Here is a 25,125-nt window from a genome sequence, read left to right as displayed (position 1 = left end):
TGGAGGGGGGCTAGAGATGTCTGAATGAGACACTGAGGCGACTCTGCATCTTAAATAAAGGCCCAACCAGGCATTGAGCGGAACTACATATGTCTGAATAGGTCACTGAGGTGACTGCATCTTAAATAAAGGCCCTGGCAGGCATTGAGTAGGGCTAGAGATGTCTGAAAAAGACCCTGAGGCGACTCTGCACCTTACATAAAGGCCCTGCTAGGCATTGAGCGGGACGAGAGATGTCTGAATAAGACCCTGAGGCGACTCTGCACCTTACATAAAGGCCCTGCCAGGCATTAAGCAGGACTAGAGATGTCTGAATAAGACACTGAGGCGATTCTGCATCTTAAATAAAGGCCCTGCCAGACATTGAAGGGGTGCCAAAATACAGGCCCTGATTGCAATGTTCTTCATTGGCATTTCGGCGACTGACAACTTTAATGCTCTACGAAATGGTTCAAATTTGAGGAACTCAAAAGTGCTTCCTCTTATACAGCGTGCAAGAGCAGTGGCATTTGCTTTTGGGTAATTGTTTCAGCAAGTTATCAGAGATACTGAATATTTTCCATCAGAATCTATCTGCAGTGAACTGTGGCTGCCGTTTTGCTGCTTGCTGCTGTAAATCGCTGGAGGTCAGAGTAAATGAGCATGTTTGTTTGGCTTCCATTCAGACATGTCAGAGGAACGAGAACCAGCCCATTCGGTTTGTTTGAACAGCAGACGCACGTGCACGGTGCACGCGCAACTTGTCTGCTTCCGCCTGGACTTGGAAGCCGTTCAATGGCCGTCTCCTTCGTAAGCTGATTGGTAGCTAGACTGGCAGGATGAGGATTTGAAAAAAACAGTTTCTCTGTTTTTAGGTCTCGCTTACGGCCAGCTTTTAGCTCTCTGTTGTTGAAAGCCTATTGTTGACAATACCTTTATTAGCAGTGGGCTTTGGGCCAGCACACTGCTTGCAAGTATTGGCTTTCTTTTCTATCTTATACGACGCCTTTCCTTCCTCCTCTTGTGTTTGCTCGTCCCGTAAAGCCGAGCAAATTTACCATCCTTCTGATTACATGACTTGTATCCTTCCACTGCATACAGTAAGGGAACTAATATTTCTTTCAGCACTCCATGGCAGTCCATGTGTTTTTCTGCTCGCTCTCTCGTGTGCTCCTTTACCCAGTCAATTCTCCACCCTCCTTGCTTACCATGTTGCTTTCCTTCTCCCCCTCCCCAGTTCGTCAGTTGCTTACCCTACCCATCCATTATTAATTTTATTTTTAACCCCACGCCTGCTCAGCCCTTGTTTTAAAAAACAAGCGCTTCAGTACACTTTTTATCTTTATTGATTTAGCACTCCAAGATGGGCTCCACCATCTTAAAACACTAAATAAAAAATAAAATCGGCCGCAGCATCATTACATCTGCACATGCATGACATGAACGTATGCGTGATGATGCCGGCGCCTGTAAGTATAATCACCTTTTTTTCCTTTTCACTTTTGCCAGTGCTGTTTCGCATCGGCCGTAACCATTTTTTTTTCTAATTCTGAACAGGACTGGCAAAAGCATCATCAAAGACAATAGGTCTGCAATGGCAAAAAAGCCAGCCTTATTGGCTTTGCCAATGTCTTTTTAAGCCATTGTTGGTAAACGATACAATGCGTCAGGCAAGAGGGAATACAGATGGATCAGAATATTTGCATTGAGTCTATGCTTGATGCTGGAACCTTCTTTATCTATACAATAATGATATGCGAGTGCTTCTATAGTACTATATCTCAAAGCGATGCAGCAACAAGTGGCTCATCCGACCCTCAAAATAATACAGCCATATGCAGAATCAACCTTACCTGTGGCACTGCACTTGCTGGCATCACCGGCGGGTGAGGCGCGGACTCTGTACGGCGACATTGGAATGTCTTCACCACCATACTGAACCGCAACCTGATAGCGTCCAGTCTTGTCAGGAATGTAGGATACTGCGTAAGTGCCATCTTTGTTGTCGTGGATGTTTGCCCTCCTTGGTTTACCTTCTTGGTCCTAAATATCAAAATAAGCTACTGGTCACTTGACACCTTCGAGACAATCTCAGTTTAAGTTTGTACTTAGAAGACATCATCAGCACATACAGTTGTGTGTTATACAGCAGCACCCGCTTCTCCCTCTCATAATGCTGAACAGCAGATATAAATATTTTTTTGTATGGAAGTGATTTCAAGGTAAAATAAAACAATCAGATCCAATATGACGTAAACATGTATAAGAACATCTACTGAGTAGTTTTTTCTATACAGAAGTTTTGCTTTGTTAGTATCTTTAAAATATCAAAGCAAATGTTGGAACGTCCAGTTATTTCAAGTGCTTCACAGTTCAATAAAGAAAAAAAGGCCCATAACTCCGTAGTATCACTGTATGTGTATCCTGAATGCCCTCAAATTGACTTCGAACGCTTTCAGGTTCCGCTTTTCACTTCATAAATTGTGAAACATGGATTTCATTCAAATTTCTCACATAACCTGAAAGAAAACCAGACTATGTGGCTTGGTTTAAGTTATACTGCTGTTAACTGGCTGCAGGTGCCATCTGTCTTCATTCCCAGAAAAGCTCACATCTTTCATAACTGTGCTATTTAGGTGACACTAATAAGAGTCAAACAAGGTCTAATGGGAAATATGTAGGGGAGGGTGGGGGTTATTTCAGCCTTCTTCAGGCAATCTTGTAAAAATCACGAAACTGGCAGTCCTGGATGGATTAGGAAATCTGCTGTACCCAAATCCATTGCAATAAACTTGAAACTCTGTCCCATCCCAAGGAAAATGTAAGTTGGCAAATGGTCTGATAACGTATGTTAAAAGTATATTAAAACCTGCCACCAAACTCCATGTGGCCTATTTATCTGCAGAAAAAACCTACAATAGACGTTTCCCCTATTTTACAAGACCGCCTTTTTTGATAAATTTTGAGTGCAAGGTGAGCGTGTTTAATGTCAAAAAACATACCTTCGAATGGATCTTCACGTGAGTCTGCCGTTTATCAGAGTTTTTAATGAGTGATGGCCAGTGATCATTGAAATCCATGGGAGTCTGTACTGAGGGGTATTCCGTTCCCTTAGATGTTTGTCAAAAACTGCAATGAAGGATGGTAAATTGTGCACGCCATCCACAGTGTTTATTGAGGGATGTATCTATTATGTCTGCTAGAAAATGCACTGAGGGAGGTTAACGTGTGCACGGCATCCGTAAGAATCTGAACCGAGCAGGGGCGAAGATTCAAGGGGGGTGTGGGGGTTGGGTTGTAACACCTATCCTAATAAATGTATTTTCTGATAAATATTTGAGTACAGGTGCTTTCAGTGGGGTATTGTGAGATGTCAGTAGGATTTCACCAGGGATGTTTACATACACACAGACAAAAGATGTACACACACTCTCTTCCTTTCTGTTTTGAAAGTCCTCAAAATATTGGTTATTTATAACCCCTTCACTGCGCACGTCGGCCAAAGGCCATCTCGAGCACTACCTCTGTAGTGCTGCGCACGTCCGTTGGCCGATGCGGCCCGCCCACTTAATCGGTTAATCGGCTAGAATATTGTGTTTTCTCTCTTAGTTCTCTTACCAATTCACCTTGCTCTCCCTTTGCATTGTCACTTAGGCTTTTCTCATGTGCCCTGCTTGTCGTTTAATGTATTGAAACATTATATGCCAGTCTGATGGTTGGAAAATCTGAAACTGACCAAGCTATGCACCTGGTAATACGTTCTATTCATTCCTCTGTAATGTCCCTCAGAATCTGCACTGAGATATATTAATCTGTGCATGACATCCGTCAGAGACTGCACTGAGGGATACTCCTTTCTCTGTGATGGCCCTCAGACTCTGCAAGAAGGGATATTAATCTGGGCACAACATCCGTCAGAGACGGTCGTTTCTGTGCACGACATCAGTCAGAGACTGTACTGAGGGATATTCGTTTCTCTCTGATGTCCCTCAGAACCAGCACTGAGGGATATTACCCTGCGCACGATATCCGATAGAGAATGTACTCAGGGATATTAACCTGCGTACGATATCCAATAGAGACTGAACTGAGGGATATTAATGTCTCTGTGATGTCCCTCAGAATCAGCAGCGAGGGATAATAACCTGCGTACGATATCCAATAGAGTCTGTACTGAGGAATATTCATTTCTCTGTGATGTCCCTCAGAATCAGCAGCGAGGAATATTGATCTGTACCCTGGTTTAGCTATAGGGGAGACAGGCCGGGGATTCCCTCTTGGACGTCACCTACCCAGTCGGTATTTAGACAGAGTTCCTTTTTTTCTCTCCTGTCGTCTCTTCCCGCATCCTCCCTCTATTTATGTCTCTCCTACTCTCCTCTCTCAATGTATTGAGACTGAACTATTTTGTCTGATGCCCGATGGAGCTACCTGGTTTAGCTATGGGGGAGATGGGCCGGGGATTCCCTCCTTGGTCGTCACCTACCCAGTTGGTCTTTAGACAAACTTCCTTTCGTCTCTCCTTGTTGTCTCTTCCCTTATCCTCCCTTTCTCACCTCCCCTGCCCCCTTCACTACTTTTCTCTCTCCTTTCTCTCCTCTCCTAATTGTATTGCCTATTTTTTATTTTTTTGATGTATTGTGTAATTGTTGATCTTTTTCTGTTACATTGTTGATTCTCTTGTAAAGCGCTCTGATACCTTCGGGTCTAGCCAGCGCTATATAAAACTCTTTAAATAAATAAAGACAGTACTGTGAGATGTCCACTAATGACAAAATTTCACCCGTACATACAAATAACTCTGCCACTGGTGTTGCTTGAAATAAAAACAGTTCACGTTCTCTACCATTAAAGGTATTATCCGACTTTTAAGTGCTGGTCCTCACAATTTCTAAATTTTAAAAAGTGTAGATACTTGGTATCAATTACCATCTGTTCATTTAAAGCACTGAATATAGTAAAAATACTGAGGATACTAAATACTTGATCCCCAATGGTATATGGATTACTGTGAGAAATCACAAAAACAAACACCGCCTAAATTGATCCAGTCTTCACAACGCGAATCCTTGGTTATGTTTAGTCACCAAGTAATTTGTTATAAAGAAGTGTTTTGTCCCTCAGAGGTCCTAATCAATGCCCTTAATAGTATTTTAGTTTTGCTCTTTTTAGTATTTTTAGACCGGCCAGTGTTTGTTTATCTGCTAAATGTCTGGAAATGTGCATTCCCCAGGCAGTATTTGTAAGGCCTTGTCTGCAATTATCCTCAGAGATATTCCACCTGGCCACTTAATATCACTGGTAAAGGTACAGTGCTATTGTCGCCAAAGCTTAATTTGTAAAAGAACAAGTGCCGGGCCAGAGTTTTGTTCAGAAGTCTGCAGCCGGCGTTATTCTAGGTTAGCATGCCGCATACCAACGCTGCGTCGACTTGATTCCACCAAATCAGTGAAACTGGTTTCAGCTATGTCATAAACTGGCTATTTCTTTGTCATTCATTTATTTTTGATTCAGAAACCGATTTTTTCTACAAATGTCTTCGGACAAAATGGTCATGTTTCTCAGATGAGGTGGATGTGCTTAAATTCACCAGTTTTGCATAGGCCTAACCCTATTCAAGAAGGCTGGAGTGGAAGTGACTACACTGGTTAATGTCTTACTAATTACCATCAACGAATCCAATCTGAGTTTGCATAACTCCTTGGCATTCATGAAGACAAAAAAGATTAAAATCACTCGACACGTTAATGCCAACGTATGGTTTAGTTAGGAATCTTCAATCTTACAGTACAATGCAAAGAGTCAAAGAAGGACTAACAATGAAAGGAAGAAACATGGCTTACCGTTATCTGAACGGAGAGGGGTCCTTCTCCTGCATCTTTGGCATCAATGGCAAAGTCAACCGGCAAGCTGGCAAGAACCCCCTGAGAGCTGAGACCAGGCCCACTGGCCTTCACCATGCTGGCATCACATGTTGGGAGCACCTTAACCTTGAAGGGACTTGGTTTGAGGAAAATAAAGTAGGCGATTATTACATGCTCAGGCAACAAACATGTCAACAAGAAACATACAAATAGGAGATACAGGTGAATATACACCCGGCTCCTCCAACCTGCCCAAAGCCTCGAGATGCACTGAGCATCATGGCACCTCTGTGTCCCCTGTCCACCATTCTCAACGGTGGTGGAGAGAGACTGATTGACTTTAGTGGGATTCTGTCTATCCCCAGAGTGGCTCCCTGATCATGATATGAGATGGGATGGTAGGTGGGACATACAAATCTAAGTATCATGGAAGGGCTTCAAGTGAGTCACACGTAGACCCTCTTACACCATAACCCCAAAGAGCATGGCTACTGTTGGCATGCTGGTGTAGGAAAAGGGATTGCACGTTTGGAAGGCACATGGGACGATGTCTAAATGGTAGGACTTTGACGATTATTGCAATATGTCTCTCTGGTTTCCCGCCTATGGAAGTGGGAGCCTCATGAGAACTCAGACTTAAATACATATGTTTTTTAGAGACGCTCATTATGAAGAGCATTTCTGTAAGAGTGTCCCCTCCCTCAAACTTGCATGGTGGCAGCAACAGGACACAACATTAACTGTCTATGCCCCTAGGTATGCCTTTGCCAGGGTGGCTTGTATGGAAAGGTTCTGCAAGCAGGCAACACAGACATCCAAGAGCTGTAAGGCTTGGGACAACATCTCACACTGTAGTCTCTCAACGGCAATCAAACGCGTCCCTATGAGACTCTCCCACTAGTATTGCTAATATTAACATTAGTACATCTTTTTCACAAGTAAATGGAAAATTATAGACACTCTGGGCCTAGGCTCTTCTAAATTGCTGAAGATTTAAGTGGGCTTTGCTTAGCCAAGACCAGAGGGCTGTGGTAAATATCAGGGTATTTCACCTGGACAGCGATCACTCGACCTTCTCCAGTCACACCAATCAATGGGCTCATTGTTCACTTCCACCATAAAATGAGTCTGAAATTTAAGATTGCATAGAGGAGGTTTCTTCTGAGGGTTTCACAGCTGCTCTGCATTCTCCTGCTTCATATATTGTTCATCAGAGTGCTCACCAGTAAGAAGAAATAGCATTGGGTGAGAGGGTGGGCTTGCCAAGTAAGAGAAAATGGGTTCGGACAAGAAAGGAAGAATGGACAAAGCTAGTACTAAAATGTACATTGGCTCCCTTGTCATTGGATGCAGCATATTGGAGATTATTGAACCTCCAGTGCCCTTCCTCACAGATATTTGGTCTGAAATGCTTAAAAACGCTGGACTAGAGCAAATGGGAGACAGACTTCAGAACAAAGGCAACCTGAAACAAAATGTGAGTTGCTCCAAGTTAAGCACAAGCGAACAAATCAGCATGAAGTGTCTATCTCAAACGGAACAATGATGACCCTTTTGAATGATATAAGAACAAGTGCAAGTACCAATGGCCGCCAAGGCATGGAAGGAGCATACAGGTTTATGGACAGATCATAGGAAAAGGATCATGTCCTACATACGTTGGTGAGAAAGGAGATGGTTTTTCATTATAGAGCAAATTAGGGGGACATGTTTTACTTTCACGGGCAACCCGCTGTCCTGGCTGAATATTGCCAGCCGTATTCACAGATGCCTGTACACTTGGCAGGGATCATTTTGAAGAATATGCTCCTGTCAACCTGGTGGAAGCACTTTTTGCAAAAAAGTTATGCCAAATGGGGGCTTATTTCTTTAAAATAAACAACAATTTAAATGCCCTAACACGCCTGGGGTTTTCTCAGGGAAATTGGGAGCCACTCTCTTGAATGGCAGAACAAGGTAGGAAAAAATCTTCTCTTTTGCTAGACCCAGAATGGTCTTAAGAACAAGTGAATAAAAAATGTCTCGACTAAATCTCAATCAGTCCCATATCCTCTGTTCTTCTTTGTTTTGAGTATCGTGAATTTACTTCTTTTGAGAACACAATCAATTTCACACATTTCCAGGAAGGAATGTTCACATCTTTCTTACCCTTTCTTTATTCCTATACTCTGAATCTGAATATATTACGAATTCTGTGCAACTGAGATTGTTTAAAGAAAAGTTATAAACCGGCATCCCTCAAAGCCTAAGTGTGTTACTTAAAACCTGAAACCCTTCCAGCAACATCAACTAAATAAACATTTTCTCCAGTGAGGATACTCACAACATATCACATACATTATATCACCGGCCTAATTTATTGCAAGCTACTATACTGTTGCCCCACTACACGCCAAGGTAAATATAAGTAAGGATAGTAGAGGAATACAACTGTGAATAGAGTTAGGTAGATAATGTAGCGGCACAAATAATATATTCAACGTGGAGATATAGTTGATGCAATCTAATTCTCAGTCGATATAAATTACTATGATATACTGTCATACAATCCTTTAGTATATAACTTATTTGGCCTAGTAAACATCTTATTCCTTAAGGCCCCATACAAGCAAAGACAAACAGGAAATAACTAATACAATTGAAATTCTGTGTTGTATTACTCTGAAAATAAGCATTATTAAGGTTCACCTATTAGAACATCCCTAGGACAAATACTACAAAAGAGTCAGTAATTTCAAATTAACTACAGTTACTAGTGAGCATTTACAGGAGAGCTCTTGCCATATTCTAAACGTATTTCTTTGAAAGCTTCCAATGCATACACCTAGTGGCCTTACAGATTCAAGAACAAGCTTCTCAATGTAACTTACCTCTTAGGTATTTCTTCATCAGCATACTGGACAGAGACTGCGTAAGGACCTTCCAGTGTGGGCGTGTACTTGACTGTGTGAATACCGTCTCCATTATCAATGATGTCAACGGGCTCCACCACACCTACAACACACAAGACAGGCTTCACTTCTCTGCACCTAGCCACACTCTAACCAGTGTGTCATTCATATGAATGTGTAAAACCAGTGAAGCTATGGGATAACTGCATTACCCTTTGGGCATGTGTAATCTCAAACATTGAATGATGATTAAATGAAGGCACCTACCAGACTTAAGAGATAGTGGTTGCAATCAATTGTCTCCTAAATTTGAATTTCATCTTTATCTGTGTATTGTGTCTGTGCATATGCTTACGTGCACTTTGTGTGTAGGGAAAGGACCTATAGTTACATAGGCAGTGCTTTATCTTCTTCTCTTTAGCGGCATCCTTACTACATTTCTCCTTTCCATTTCACACTCAATAAAATGCATGAACCGCTTTTTTCCCCATTCCCCTACAAAAAACGTTTGCTACTTAAATTACCAATTGGAAGGTTTCCAACTCAATGAACCCCTCTCTGCCTAAGAACATTACAGTGCTCCTAGGATAGAGGTCTGAATATAAATTATTGAGTTGCCAATGGACTGAAGGATTCAGAAATCTACTTGTCCTGTTAAAATATCCACGTCTTCCATTTAGTGCCAAGTAGGGAGTTGACAAATGACGGCAGCGTCTTTATTACATCAGTGCTGTGGTAATAGCCTCTCCGATTATTCCAGGGCTCATATTATATCAAGTCTTGCATTCTAGAAAGACTTTGATTTTACCACCTTTCCACAAAACTACATATTAGGGCTGAAAGTAGGTGGGAAGAGTTAACTTGAGGCTGGAAAGCCCAATTGAGTCGGGGCATTCCCCCAAACATAGGTTTAAGGGTATTCCTCAACTCCTCTGCAATCTCTTCCATCACTGGAAAAGGTTGGAAATGTATTCCCGACAAAGGCAGGAGTAAAACCTGTTTGGGAAAGAAGTGGTGTATGGAAATTGAGCTTGTAATTGCTCAGCACATTTTCACATGAGCAAATATACACTTGTATATGTGGTCTTACAAAAACAGAATTCACAAACGTTTCCTAGAAGTATAATTTTCAAACCTAAATTTGTATGTCTTGTGAATTTCTGAAAGTCAAAAATCTGCAGCAATACTTGAACATATGCCCGCAGGTGCACTTTTATGACGTCCTTTAATAATTATATCCCGAATCTATTTTTATGTTGCACATGTAACTTTTACAGGGAATTTAAATGACTAATTATTTTAGCAGCGTCATTAATCAAACACATTTTACTAAATTATGCCACGGAAATATGGTATTTAAACTGCAAATTAGTTCAGCAGAATGTTTTTCTTCCCCAAGAAGCCAGATATTTTGTGCACATTCTATTTTGAAAGCAAAAAAAAAACAATCTTGCTTTCAAACTTCTGCATGCAATTGCATTCGTGAGCACTATAGAAACCACAAATTGTTACATTTGGCAAACATGTACAGACATTTTGACACTGGGATACATGGTTGATCAACATGTAAATGTGTACAGAAATCTCGCCTTATTGGCTGACAATCCTCTTTCATGGTTCCATACTATGGGACTGTAAACTGGCAGCCACAGGTTTTGTACTACAGGAAGTTAGATTTACTTGTCCAATGGACAAAAAAACATGGAAACTTCTTCTCTTTGACCACAAAAAATATATCGACATCCCCATTACCAGGATTTGGAGTAGAGAACATTTGCCTTACTAGAGTTGTATCAAGCAGTATGATCCGTTCTTGCAGCTCCCCAAACCCTTCTGTAGCTGGCCCCAAAGTTATACAGGAATCCTCAAAAGAGACTTTTTCTAAATCCCTTACTGTGCTATAGCAATTCTTACATCATGAAACCTAGCTGCCACAAGATCGCCTGTGGCTTCCCTCTATTCAAAAGATACTAGGTTAACTTGGCCAACTATCATACAATCACAGTTCTTTGCTGTTTTTTTTAAACTAATTAAATACATATTGTTGCCAAATTACCCTTACAAATGGAATCTCACACCTTTCTTAAGCCATACCACTTTGACTTCAGCCCCTGGTGAAACACAGGCAACTATCTTTCTTTTTATAGAACATGCTCCTGCAATGCTACAAAATGGAAACTCATGGAAACTCATTATTTAGACATTATCAGCAGATTCTGACCCCGTTGCCCATTTGGCTTTAATTTCCACTCGAACCTCTAAGTGCGAGAGGCAAGGACTTTGGATACTTTTTATTCTTTCTTTCTGAGCAGACTCAATCTTTCCAGAAGTCACAGCTTTGTTCATGTGAGATGGAGTGCACCAAGGTTTAATTTTATAGCGTGTAGTATTATGTCCTCAACCTGAAGGGTTGCTTCACATCATAAAGAACTGAATGTCTTGCTATGCTCTCAAAGACAGAAAGCCTAAGTTTGTCTTCTCTCACTCTTCATAATACAATTCATATCTGTCCATTTCTTACCTCCCACAATGAGATAACCTCCCTAATATCAACCTTAATCAAATTGCTTAGCCTTATCTAGGATTTATCGGTCATCTTCAATGTTTACATTGCTAAAACAGAGAGATTCCATCTAGCCATACGTATGTGCGCACTCATTTTTCCAACTTTGGTTTTGTATGCTAATCTATGATTATCTTCAGACTAGACTGGGCCTTCCACTTGAATGGCACCCAGCTGTTTCCTTTCACTACAGCTAGCTATCCTTCAATCCTCCAACTGTCTTGCGAGTGGTCTACAAAAATTTGAGACTTCGATAAATATCCACTACACCCCTATTAAATGCTTAATTTTATCACCTTTCCTACATTTTAAGGTGATGGAAGAAGCAAAAACTGTGCTATACAGCCGTATAACTTTCCATGTTAGGTTACTTTCTAATAAGCCAAACCATCCCACATTGTCTATGCAGCACCTCCAGGAATAATGCCCTCTCTAGCCCCATACTTTAATTCCTTGAGACAACAAACCACCCTTTTCTGCAATCCTACCTTCACTTCATTAATTCCTTTCAGGCATAATGGGTTTCATCATTAATCTTGGCATGGCCTGAAAACTAGTGGAATTATGACCTTGTGTTTCAGCCCTGACCGCCCTCTCTCCACAATGGTCCTCAAAATCGTTTCAAATGCATTCTGAAAACCACTGACATATGAAGTATTACTTCCCCACTGCTTTTTTTTCCATATATTTACACTCTTTCCTTATTCTTTCTGCCACAATTGTATATCCTTTCTCTCTTTTAAATATTATTTTTAATTGTAAAGTGTTTTGCACCAGTACATAAAGTGGTGAAAGATACCATGAACAAAAGATGAGACTTCGACTAGGTGTAAATTACTGATCTATTACACAAGCTGCAGCTGTAGTGGGTGGTTACTACTGCCATCTGGAATATCCACAGTTCACCACCTGTGGAAAATAATGCAGGGCCTTATTTGCATTGGACCATTCCCATGAAAATACTTTTCTGTCAGCTTAAAGCATAGGTGGTGAATACCAATTAGGTATTATATGCACGCATTGTGCAGCTAAACTCTACCAAGAAATTCTCTGCGGAGGGCAAATATGCCTCTTCCTGAATCTCAATTGAAATGGTTTATCCCAGAGGATCCCATCCACTGTTGAAGAGGGGGCTTCGGGTGTCCCTTTCACGTGTCAGGAATCCACCTTCAAATGGTGTAGCACATCTTTGAAATTGTTATTAATTACTGAAAAATTGCAAATGTTCTGATGGACAATGTAATACAGAAAGTTCACATTTGTTAAGAACAATGTAAAAAATAAAACGTTTCCCAATGTTTCAATTATGACAAAATATATGCAAAACATTCTGCAGCATTCATGCATCAAGCACAAATTTCATCATTTATATTTCAGCACATGTTTATAATATTAAAGGGAAGGAAACTTTATGAAATTCTACATTGTCCTTTTTCTTAGCTCCAAGGATACCCATCTATCCCAAAAATTATTCTGAAAAAGCAACTCAATGTTACATGTAGGCTCTAGGATATCAGTTGACCCACTGAAAAGGAACAGAGCTGTTATGCTTTGTGCTTAATTTCATTCATGTCATTTTATACTCTGATTACAAATATGGTCCACTAACATAACAGTAATAAAAAGGTTGTAATAATCTGCTTACATTTTAAATTACCAATAAACTGAGACTGTTCAATCAAAAACATGTTTCCTCACGACAAATGGTACAAAGCTGCTGTGAATAGTCTGTTTAGCAGATCTGTAGAATACCTACAGTTGGAACTTTATATCTAGGTATATAGTGCCCCTTAATTTGCAGCAAGAGCTTTGGAATAGGGGAATTCTAGAGGTGTTCTTAGACAAAGAATACATACATTACATGTACTGTTGATTGCCTTGAATCCTGACACTCATATTGCAAAGAAGTGGGGCACATAACATTGATGATAAATACAGCATTGCACAAAATGGTATTTAAAGCAAACATGTTGCTTAACACAGCTTGAGTAAAATGGCGACCAATAAGGCAACTTTCAAGTACGAAGTTTATATGCAGAAGTAATGGAGAAGGTCCAAGTTCTTACTCAGCAATTCTTCTTGATGGAGAACTGCTTCAGAATGCTACTAACACTAACTTGGGTGATATGCTCTCAGATGAGGGCTTATAATCAATCTCAAACCAAAGAGGTATGCACAAGATAATCTAGTGGTCAAAAGAAACCTATACGTGTGTACAGGTCTGTGGTAATTTCACAAAAGATTACAAACAGCTGGGAGATAGTATTCTCTCGGCTGCAGTCAATTTAACATTGATGATTGTTTTAAGAGCTAAACAGTAAGAAATCAATGTGAGGCCTAAGCAAAATGCACAAATTATAATTAATTAATGTGGAAGCCTGAGAGAATCATCTAAAGAGAATGTGTCCTTTACACAGTTTACGTAAGGGCCAAAATTACATCATGCCACAACCCGCTATTTATTTGGAAAGGCTTTCTATTAGATGCATAGTGCAGCATCCTTTGTAAGAATAACAAGGGATGCTCAAAGGATAGTTCTTCGGGCAATCACTTTTCTACTGAAATGTGCTGGACAAAGGTCCAAAACACGTGAAAAACCTAGCCAGTGCATTAACAGGATGAGAAGATATACATGCAATTCTCAAAGTGTTTTCTTCAGTTTTTTTCCATTTTGAACTATTATTTGTCCTTTCTGAAGATGTAGCTCTGCTAAACAGATTCAAGTCTATTGTGCTCTATAAAATCAAATGTTCTCCCTCATTGCAGCTAATACTATCATGGTACAGAGAGATCATTGAGGTCTATTAAAATATTAATAACTCAAGTCAGAAGTATTTTGTATGGATCAGGAGTCAGTTTTTGTAAGGATGAATTCAAGCTATATCATCTTGATTTTAGACTACAAGGCAATCTTGAGGTATTTGGATGTCCCTGCTTAATTATAGAGTAAAAATGAGTGTTGGTGTCTGTGGGAACCTTTTACAGATTAAGTGTATCCAACTTCTAACTCCTGCTTGGCCAACTGGATTTTCAGAACTTGCTTGGAATTCTAGAAACGAAGATTTCCTACATGCTACAATAATAATTTATATTGCCTTTCAGAATATAGACTATCAAATCTGAAAAAGACAGCTCCCTCATATGAGTAGCATGGGATTCTGGGACGTAGAAAGTCCTAGAAGCTGCTGAAGAAATGGGGAGCCTATTCAAATTCCCTTATCCCATGGAGTTCTATGACAACAACAAAGGTGGGTAATAATATTTTCCAATGTCCAGTTATTGCAAAATATAAGCTTAAATGAATTTTAAAGTTCAGAAAGCTTGTGAGTTCATAAATAATGGCAATGTCAGGGAGGCCACACACATTGAAGGCTAAAGATGTAAAATGTCTGAAGCCTGATTAAGACAGGAGACACAAATAATGTGGGTTCTAAAGGTGGCTGATACGTTGAAAAGACCTGTGTTCAGACTGGGTTTCTGGTTCAAATTGGCAAGTGAAAATAAAGGACGTGATAATGAGGTGCATAGCTAGGGCACCACAAAGGGCCACAAGGCCAAGAGAGAGGAAAACACACTCTCTCTCTCAGTCTGTCCCATCTTTGTGCTTTCAATCTGGTGGATATTGTGTGTCATGCCCTTGTGATGTAATTGACAATGCAAGTTATTGGTAATGTGAAAGAATTTGGAAGTAAGAGAAAAATCAGTGCACCCATGTAATTTAATTACAGGCTTAACCTACTTTGAAGGATTTTTGTATAATTTGGAATTCATTTAATTCTTCCTGATCACAGAAGCAATTACGGAAAATGATTTGAAGACAACCGGGAATGTGCTCTATAAATCTAATAAACTCTTCATGAGTCCAGAATGCTTTTCAAATAAAAGATGGTCAACTACTGTTGAAACGCATGTGATCATTTTAAGAGTGAACAATTGAATAAGAAAAAAGTGCATGTGTTCATAAAGTCTTCCCTTTAATTGATTTTAATTGATTTTAGATTCTGCATGCAATCAATAAGCATGATCATTTAACCAGCAAACCATTTCTGCCAAGAACATTTGTAATGGCAACTTTAATTGAAAAGAAAGCAACAAATCACCAACCGACAGATATTGTGAATAACACAGCACTGGTTGCATCAAAGCAAGTCAAATTTAGCACATATCATCTGAAGCTGGCTGTCCTGTGTGCTTTGTGGCTGTGAAAATTTGAGTGAAGAGCATAGGTCAAAAAATTCTAACCTGGCTCAATAATATCACCCCGCGGATCACCTTTAAAGAACTCTGAAATCACTTTCAAAGGACTGCGCCAACCTTGGGAATCCGGCTCTTCAGCTAGAATCAAAAGACTGTTACATCACACGTAATAACCAACACAGAATCATCAGTGTATAGAACAATTGAGATGGACATTGTGTCTACCACAGTGAAGGATACTATTGGTCAACAAGTGATCTACACGAGAACAAACACGTGCCTGCGGTCAGCAGTACTGTTATGCCAAGTCACTGGGGCCTGAAGGGCAATAAATTCATATCTTGGTAACCATTGGCAGATATGCAATAAGTATGTTTTATTGGAATATGTTCAATATATTTGATTAAAAAATGAGCGAATAGGGTCAATGAGCTTACTGAAGAATTTCACATAAACAGGTCTCGGATACTAATGTATATCACTTGTACTATGTAAAATCCTTTGTCTCCCACATTTCTTTTATCCTCTTCCAATTATCATTCTACTGTAATAAAACATTTATTACAATATGTGTAGTAGGTACAGAGTAACTGAATTGAGTTTTTATACTGTACACTATAAAAGTGTATTTATTCTTTGAAGTAAGTGAGCAGTTTGTGGGACCATATACTTTCTAACAAATTTCAACATTTAAAAAGGCCCAAATTGTGGCTTGATTTCAGCCTTAGAGCAGATGGCGTGACTGAAACATGATAACCAAGTGAACATTACTTTCAACCAGGCGCAAGCATTTATACATGCCTCTTTCATAGCACAGGCCAATAATGCTGAACAGTGCGGCTCTTGAAAATGTCAACACACTTTAATGAAGGAGACAGTGTTGTGGTAAACTGTATATGTTTAATTGAAGTCAAAACGTAATACTGACTAATTAAGCAATGCATTGGAGCTACCTCAGTAGACACAACTGTTGGAGGCGCACAAGTAAACATTCACTTCACATGGCAAATGATGTGCAGTTGTTGTTAGGGTACATATTACATATTGATGATACCAGGAATTGAGAGAGGGCTTCTTTATAAATATTTGCTTCACATTGACCTGTCGAGAGCGAGGCAAATCCAGGAGCAAAAAAAAGAAAAAAGGCCATAACCACGGTGTGTTCAATCTATGATCAGAAGAGACAGACCTCTATCTGATGTTCAGCATAGGCAGTGACTATGTAAATGATTTACAATCAAATCCATTGTCTAAAAGTATGTGTTTCATGGACATTGTAAGCATCTTCCAAAGACCCAGCTCTTCTGGACATATGATACCCGGTGAAAGATTTATGTGTTGCAAAAGTGCATTTTCTTTGGAGATATGTACCCACACATAGTTTAATAATATCGGCATCTAACCCTCAAGTGAAGGAGGACTCAGACTGGCATAACATGTAGAAAGTGTAACAGAATAGGATTACTCTGCTTATGCAAAGTTCTTACCTCTAGGGCCTTGGACCAGCACTTTCAGTGGAGCAATGCCAGCCTTGCTGGTGTCCACAGTGAAATACTGTGGAATGTTTGCTCGGACACCTGCTCCCAAACCAGGTCCTACAACCTTCACCTTGGCGGGATCGACAACGTCTTTCACAGGAACTTTGAAAGGACTGCCTGTAAAATGATAGTCATGTTGTAGAAATGAGTCAAACATTCAAGTGGATTAAGAACTGTAACAGTTCAAGACCACGACAACAAATAGCATAAATCCATTAACCACTTGGATGCTAAGGTCCCTGATAATCTTCCATGTAATTTCCATTGAAATCAATGGAAACTCCATGACGAGCTGAGCTCGTCATGAGCGTCGAAGGGGTTAATTGTGAATTCGTTTGAGCACAAGTAACCTTATATACAATAATACAATTGTTCATGCATGAAAATAAACAGCCATAAATACTTTTTCCTTACTAACCACAATGCTACAAACATGTAACACCGACTCCTGTAATTGTAGTCTAAAGCCCCATTCACCTTCTAGAGTTTATTAGTTCCTTGAAATGGTAACGAAGTAATATTCTCGTCCACCTATTTTTGCAATTATCATATATGGAAGAAGTTTTATATGATGCAAAATCAAGAACTCTGAATGGCATCAAGTCATGTTCAGGTTTGACCTCCCATGTGGTTCTGATCCAAGTCAGGTGGGCAGCAATTTTACTTGACTCATACGGAGTCAAGTAAAGAAAGTCACGTTTTGGACATCTTCCTGTGAGGTTCACACCTCATGCCAGGAAACCAGGTTTACCCTTATGCAGGCCACTGACCATGAGCTGCGGAGCATTATATATATGGGCAGCAATTCTACGAGGCTCGAAGCCGTTCAGCATCCATCACATATGGTACTGAGTCCCTCGTCTATTTGTCTAATGCCTCGTTCACAAAAATTGTAGCCAGATGGATTCACAACCCATCCTGAGAACAGGCTAGCCTGACAGTTGTTGGTAATACAAAGGAATCTAGGAGTATGACATTAAATATAGAGTGGAAAGTTCAAGAAACTGTCATTTGTTCCTCATAATACCAGTTAAAGGTATGAAATTACCAGTAAAATGAGAATCTTGGAGCTGGTGACAGTACAAGCCAAGTTGTTATACAACTAATGAGATTGCAAGGAACACATTGGCCAGATAAGACTTCGGTTCTACAAATGAGATTAAGAGAGTAGTGGAGTGGTCTACTTGGCTGGTCCAACATTTTTGCCTATTTATCATATTTCCAAGATATTCACTTCAGTATTTGCAAACTCTCCTTCTGATGTCTATACTATGAACCAGTATACTCTTTCACATAGCTATGATCATGAGGTTACTACTGGTTTTGAGCACAGTCTAAACATCACAATATTGCCCTATATATGTGTCCAGCCATTACTTTACTCTTCCAGCCCTTGAGTTGCTCCGCTCTCCTTGATGAAGAGTTGGCCTGGTGGTAGCCGTCTAGGGGACAGACTGTTTGCCTGGTTCTAGTGCTAATCAAAAAGTATGTAATATAGCACTATCTCACATGCAAATCATGTTGTTTCTTTTTATAGTTTTGCATCCTCAGACTTCATGCAATCTCAATAGAGCCTCCTATGTATTCCCATAAAAACTGACCTTGACTTAAAATGCCAAAATGTTTCATCTCCTTGTCTTTCAAATTAACCATCTCCAAACTATCCTCAGCATGCATCCTCTCTGTGCAGAGCCTACTCTAAGTCTCACATGGTTGGTTAAATTAACCTCTATTACAGTATTTCCTCAAATTGCCCACAGCTCATTTCAAAGATCATCATAAACTCTCTTTTAAAAGTCATACCCCTGCAACTTAACATTACCTAATCTCTTACAGCTCATCTATTAATACCATCAACTGTTAGCGTAGATTTACATAGACTGTCTCATTGAAGAACATGCATAACCCCTACTTATTTAATCTACCACTTAGAATGTGGAGTAATTGCATTGAATAGTTTCTTAACAGCACAACACTAATCCGAATAACCAACAATAACCAGTGAAAAAAACATGAACCTTGGGATCTGGAGCAGCTTGCTGCTTGGCTTAAAGCACTATATAAATGAAATTACAATGCAATACAAAACAATAATCACACAAAAAGGATACTTTAGAGTTTGGTGGCATTCTCCCCTCACCAAAGCTGTCATTCCCTTGCCACATTTAGAGGCATGCGAACCGCAGGGTTTCCGACAGCAGAGGCTTGGCTGGCTCTGCCGTTGGAAACCTTTAACATGGAGGCTCACCTGGCACTGGGCCGGCAGGTCACAGTGATGGCTACACCGCCCTATTTAGGATGGGATGACTATTATCAGATTTCCTTGCCAGGGAAAAGTCATGTCGCAAACAAGAAAATTGATCAGTTACCAGGAAGCACAAGAAGAAACCTTCCTTCACCTGGGGGAAGAAGGGTGTATTGTTCTTTTTCGGGAACAAACTCCCAATTTGGGATTTTAGGTGTTTATTGAGGCTTTGATGTCTTCAGTATCTATTGATGATTTTTTTTTTTTAGTTTACTCCAGTTTTTCATAACTTGTATAAATCAGTGGTGATCAGTGTTTACTTTATTTGAACCATAAACAAAATCACAGGGACAATGGTTTTCCAGCAGTTACCAAAAATGTTGCTTCTAATGACTTAATTCCTACCTTCTCCTTATCTTCTTCCTTCTATGCCTCACTTGAATACCCTCTTCTGAGTTACGTTTCCATTATTTCTCTCATCTCACTGTCTGTATTGTTTCCCAACACTCAAACTCTTCTTTACAGAAGGCAAGTCCAACCTATGTCAAGGATGTGCATGGTTAGAGATATGTGTGCTCCTCATTAAGATTTGATTGCAGCAGATAAAAGGTTAACCGTGGGAATTTAACACGCCTTTTTGCTGCTTTTGTCTTTAGTCAAATAGCAAAAAATTGATGAAACATGATTTTCTACTGACAATATAAGCTATATATTGTAAGGTGTTTAACGCACCATTAGTGCTAGCCAGCGTTATCTTTTACTGCTCTTTGACTCAAGATACCAATTAAGAAATGGGGTATTAGATGTATTAAACTGCCTAATGTGGCCTTGCTTTCATTGATCATTGGAGAAAAGACTGCTAATGATTTATTATTCATACTGTTTGCTATATAATCTGTAGTGTCATGAACTGTGCTGCTTACTCTATGAAAAACATCTGTAGTAGTAAAGAAACTTCATGACATGTCCTGCAGAAGGCCTTTGGACGTTTGCCTGTGTAAGTCTCACTGTGAATTCATCAAACTAGTGAGGCATAGGACGTCATCTGCTAAAAGTAGGAAGACTACAAAGCAGAGCTGTGTTCTTTCCTGAATCTATTCTTCTCATTGTGTTTCTTTATATTGTGTGGCCATGCCAAGTGAATCTTGTGTTTACTTGGAAGCCAGCGTGAGGCCTACAAAGCAATGATTTCTGCCAGGCCTCTGTTTAATTGAAAGCAGTGCTAGGATTGCTCTGCCCCTTTAGAGTATTTATAAGACTTACACAAGCAACTTTATCTTTGCCTTCTGGGCAGCAGTTGTGCTTCATACACTGATTCTGTATGGAAAGAACAAGCACAGCTAGATATGTGGTAATTAAATACAGAACATCAACTTGTAGAGAGCTGAAACCAGAAGGGGTGAATCATGTTTCCAAAACGAGAGGGATAGGAGTTAGGAGTGGGTGGTGGGAACCCAGGGAACTTGGAGACAAGCCTATCTGTATATTGTGTAGGGTACCATGATCCTGAATGCAGGTTCCATTATAGACAAGAGCTAAGAGATAAAGACTGCCCTTGCAATACTTTGTGCCAAAGTAACAGAAGTGCAACTAAATTAAATGTTGTCCGCTTTCCACTGAAAAGCAAATATTTGCCTCTTAGGGGTTTTATCGGGTATAATAATCTTTAAAAGAAAGCTAGAAACTATACGTTTAGTCTTTAAAACAAAAAAAGTTTGCCTAATCAGATGAACAAGCATGGTGCCTCTTCTGCAAACTGTTCAGTCTTTTGAGCAATTGCCACACCAGCAGTTGCTCTGAAGGCTTATAGATCAACACCAAGCATGCAGAGATCTCTAAAAGACAGGCAGCAGTCTTCTCATACAATAGTGGATACCATGGCATCCACTAACCTGTTGGGCTGGTGTGCTGGCAGGCCACCTACCAGGGTTTAATAATTCGGTTAGAAATGGATCTGATATCCAGGCTTACATTTAAGTTATGGAGAGGCCCCTCAGTAGGACACAAGTGAAGTCCAAGAAATAAAACTTATTTGACAGTATGAAGATCTTACAATGTATTTACAGCCCATGTTTTTGCCTTGATCCTCTACCATGATAGAAACAACATGAATGTCACCACCAGCACTTGGCAAGAAAGAGTTGAAAATTGAACTGGGTAAACTGCAAAGTCGATGATCAGATCCCGATGTAGAAGCGTGGTAAGGCATCGCTTGCACGTGAGAAAACAAAGATAAAAAGATGATTCACAGATGTTTTTGTGCATCACAGTGGAACTTGAATGATACAACTATTGGCCCACAGACCACATTACATTTCTGAGGAATTCAGGAAGCTATGGCAACCGCTGTTACTTACACTTGGGAGACGACTCCCAGGAAATACAATTCCAGAAAACACAGCACTCCTTGAAGGCATGCTGGGGTAGATGAAGATAATAACTGCATGGTTGGGTACATTCTTGTGGAAACTATAAACACTTCTACTGTTTAGATAATATACTTATTGTACTAGGATCACTGTGACATCATCCCTTCTTCTGGCTTCAATATAATGTATTGCCCTGTCCTTATATTTGTACAGCACTTCATATTTCAGTGCACTGGCAAAAGGGTAACAACTACACCATAAGTTGGGCTTGGTTGATATGTGGATTTGTAGGGTGGCCTATGTGTTTTGGTATCAAGCGTGAGGACCAGAGATGCTCTCATCTTATAGTATTCTGCTGTGCTTCAACATGCAGGGTGGGATGGATAGAGTGCTGAAGCTTTGTTATATATGCTGTGTTTGGTTGTTAGGGTTGGCCTATTGGGCAGTGTTTTTGTTTTATGCTCTTTTGATGTTCCTATCAGCGAATAGTACTTATACAACTAGGGGAACTTACAGCCCGATTTAGAGTTTGGAGGAGGGGTTGCCATGTCCCGTCTGCCATATTTATTTATTTTTTGCAGTTTTCATATAGTGCGAACTCGATCCAAAGGTATCAGAGCGCTTTACATGAGCACTAGTTCATTACAGATGGACACATTAATTTTTTCGGCCAGATAGACCTTCTCCCCATTAAGCCACACCTTACAAGTGCCATTGGATAATGCACGTGTAATAGGGCAGAGGGATATCCATCATATTAGTGATGGCGTAACCAATCACCCGAATTCTAAATTAGGACCAAAATCTTCCACCCGTGTTACTTTTCTCCAGTATGGCTTTCTATTCTCATCTCCAAAACTGAGGTTTGTAATTATGGAGTGTGTTGTCCGCCATCATCCGCCTCCACACTCGCTATAAAGTTGCCCACTCCGTTTTAGTCTCTGAATTGGTTTAAGGTTTCTGATAAACAGCCAATAGGAAGCAGTTGGAAGTGCAAATCGTTATCAATATAAGCAAAGTAAGGACACAAAACCTTCATTTCAGCAAGAAACATGTTTCAAACGGAAACAGTTTTTAGATAAAATGAGGGGCTGCGAGGTAACGTTTGTGGTGGTCTGAAGACGTGACCACTTTAACGTCGAACAACACAACAGACTTTATAATTAGTTCCAAAAACACCAGGCGACCCACTGTTAAAAATACCCAAGTATAGTGCTGGGGCTGTGACGTAATCTAAGGAAAGCGGCTGCGGTTAGAGAAGTTGGAGGTTATGTCTGTAATTACAGCGAATGTACGGCTTTCAAAGACATCCATTATGGGTTGACATCACTTCCCTCTTTCATCTACCTGCCAACTCATTTTGCCAATTTAAACGTCATGCTGTTTTTATTCGACGCTGATTTACAGCACAACAAAAGGAGAGTTTAGAAACTAAACCGTCAATTTCTGATTAGGTTTTTCTAGCATTAACAAAAACATATTTCAGAAAAAAAGGGATAAAAATAAACTCTGTAGGGAAAAGACGGTGCACACCAGAGACTATTGAAGGCGAGTATGTGGGTCAATATTATGTATAGTAAATGCAGGGAAACAAATCGAAAACTTGTTATGTAAATTGTCTGCAACCCAGAACCTCTTTCGTGTTTTGGCTACACTGGGGACTTGTAGATACATGTTCTAAACATACAAATGTGCAATTTGTGCAGCAAGCAGGAAAGAAGTGGTGTGCATGCTCGTAACTCGCCCCACTTATTCGTCTTGATACACGTAAAACAGAATGCACCAACGCTTTGGGACTAATTCTAATTTCCATTTTATTTCTGCAGTAATATTGCATCCGGTAATTACTGATGCCGCAGGGTGCGGTAGTGAATGGGCAAGTCGTTACTACACTATTCCTAGTTAAATTCCTCAGAATAATAATTAGGCTCTAACCTGTATTCTGAAGTGCAAAAACTGGCATTAGTGATGTGGCGAAAAATATGAGAGAAGAAAAACCTGTTGTTGTGGTAATTACCGTAAAACACAGAATCCTGATTCAGACGCAACAGTAATGAGGCCCTTACCAATTTTTCAAAACTTTTTACATTCACCCAGACACTTACATCCATATTATTGATTGTTAGACTACTTTTAATTATACAATGGGCAAAACTATTCATACTTTCTCTACCTTTTACCCATTAACTTCAAAAGGTATATGGTTGTCATCCTAATCCTAACTTGTGGCAACAGGCCACACCCATAACCAATTTATCTGTGACCGACAAAGCTGGGCTTTTCATTGATTCCCTCCAACTATGTGAAGAAAATTGCTTCTCTAAGTGTAGCATCCTCCCCAGCCCGAGTACATGTAAAGGATCACACCACACATGGAGCTTGGTATTACACATCTTTAGTCCTCAGTGTGTTTTAACGGAACATTCTACATCGGAATTCTTTCACTACACCCAAGCACTTACGTCATTGTTCTATGGAGTCTGCCAGGAACCAAAAGGATCCCGTTGTCTCTAATTCACAAGACACTATATCTCCCCCTTCGTTAAATAAAAAGTACAAATAATACATATATACATGACAACTCTTCAATAAGTCGTTTTGGTGCTCGAATCAATCACCTAGATCTTGTCATGTGAGGCTGCGGAGTTACAGGAGAAGTGTCTCTGGCACTGGTGACAGAGTCACTGGTACAGTCGCTGGGCTCTCCGTATTCTCAGGTGGATCAGTCTCACTTCTGATATCTGGAGTTGGCGAATGACGAGGCAGGTGCTTGAAATGCGAAGAATCTCGCATGATGGTCTTTCCAGGACGGTGAGCAGTCACCATGTGTTCTTTACTAGTCACAACACTCAGTGGGCAGCATTAAAAGGAGCATCACACTTGCCTTTCTGTTTATGCCTGACAATGGGTCATAGGTCTTCATGTTGCGCTTGTGAGATGAATCAGTAGTGTGAAATTTATCAATGTCAATAGATCTTTCAGTAGTCCATTGTGGCAACTTGGTTCCTATGGCTCTCCCATACATTAAGGTGGCAGCGGTAGAATGGGGAATTGACCTGTATGCACAAAGTGTAGAATGAAGAACTGATTTGAGTTTAAGCTTTTTCAGGACAGCACGCTTAACAGTCTTCTTGAGGGTGCTCATAAATCTCTTGACAACACCATTTGCCTGAGGCCAAGGATGTGTGCTTTTCTGATGCTTGGCATTTAGATGAGTGAGAACATCTTGAAATTCTCGACTATTGAAAGGCAGGCTATTGTCAGATTTCAAAAACGAAGGGACACCCCATGCTTCAAAAATACTTTTTCATCTCTCAATGACTCTGTCATGAGCAGTTGATGACAGATCTTCCACAAGGGGAATATTAAACAACAATGACTAGTAAATGATGTCCATTGTCAATGGGCCCAAACAAATCAATTGCAATCTTGACCCATGCATGCTTTGAAGATCTGACATTTTTAATGGACGCAGGGTT

At 40.1% G+C, this 25,125-nt stretch overlaps 1 protein-coding gene across 3 annotated transcripts in view; it reads right to left on the bottom strand.

Moving 5' to 3' along the window:
- FLNB (filamin B) overlaps window positions 1–25,125 on the bottom strand; it is a 530,593-nt gene that overhangs the window by 139,767 nt on the left and 365,701 nt on the right. For 2 of the 3 annotated variants that reach the window (XM_078661488.1, XM_078661489.1), the window contains exons 25-28: window positions 16,982–17,149; window positions 8,714–8,837; window positions 5,823–5,979; window positions 1,833–2,022 (exon numbers count right to left, since the gene is read on the bottom strand). In XM_078661488.1, coding sequence (XP_078517614.1) covers window positions 1,833–2,022; window positions 5,823–5,979; window positions 8,714–8,837; window positions 16,982–17,149 — 639 coding nt within the window. Of the gene's footprint in view, window positions 1–1,832; window positions 2,023–5,822; window positions 5,980–8,713; window positions 8,838–15,539; window positions 15,633–16,981; window positions 17,150–25,125 lie in introns of all 3 variants that reach the window. The other variant, XM_078661490.1, reaches the window with a different exon arrangement.

This window comes from Lissotriton helveticus, chromosome 9, assembly GCF_964261635.1.
Source record: "Lissotriton helveticus chromosome 9, aLisHel1.1, whole genome shotgun sequence".
Taxonomy (NCBI): Eukaryota; Metazoa; Chordata; class Amphibia; order Caudata; family Salamandridae; genus Lissotriton; species Lissotriton helveticus.
This window is presented reverse-complemented; position numbering and strand designations above follow the sequence as displayed.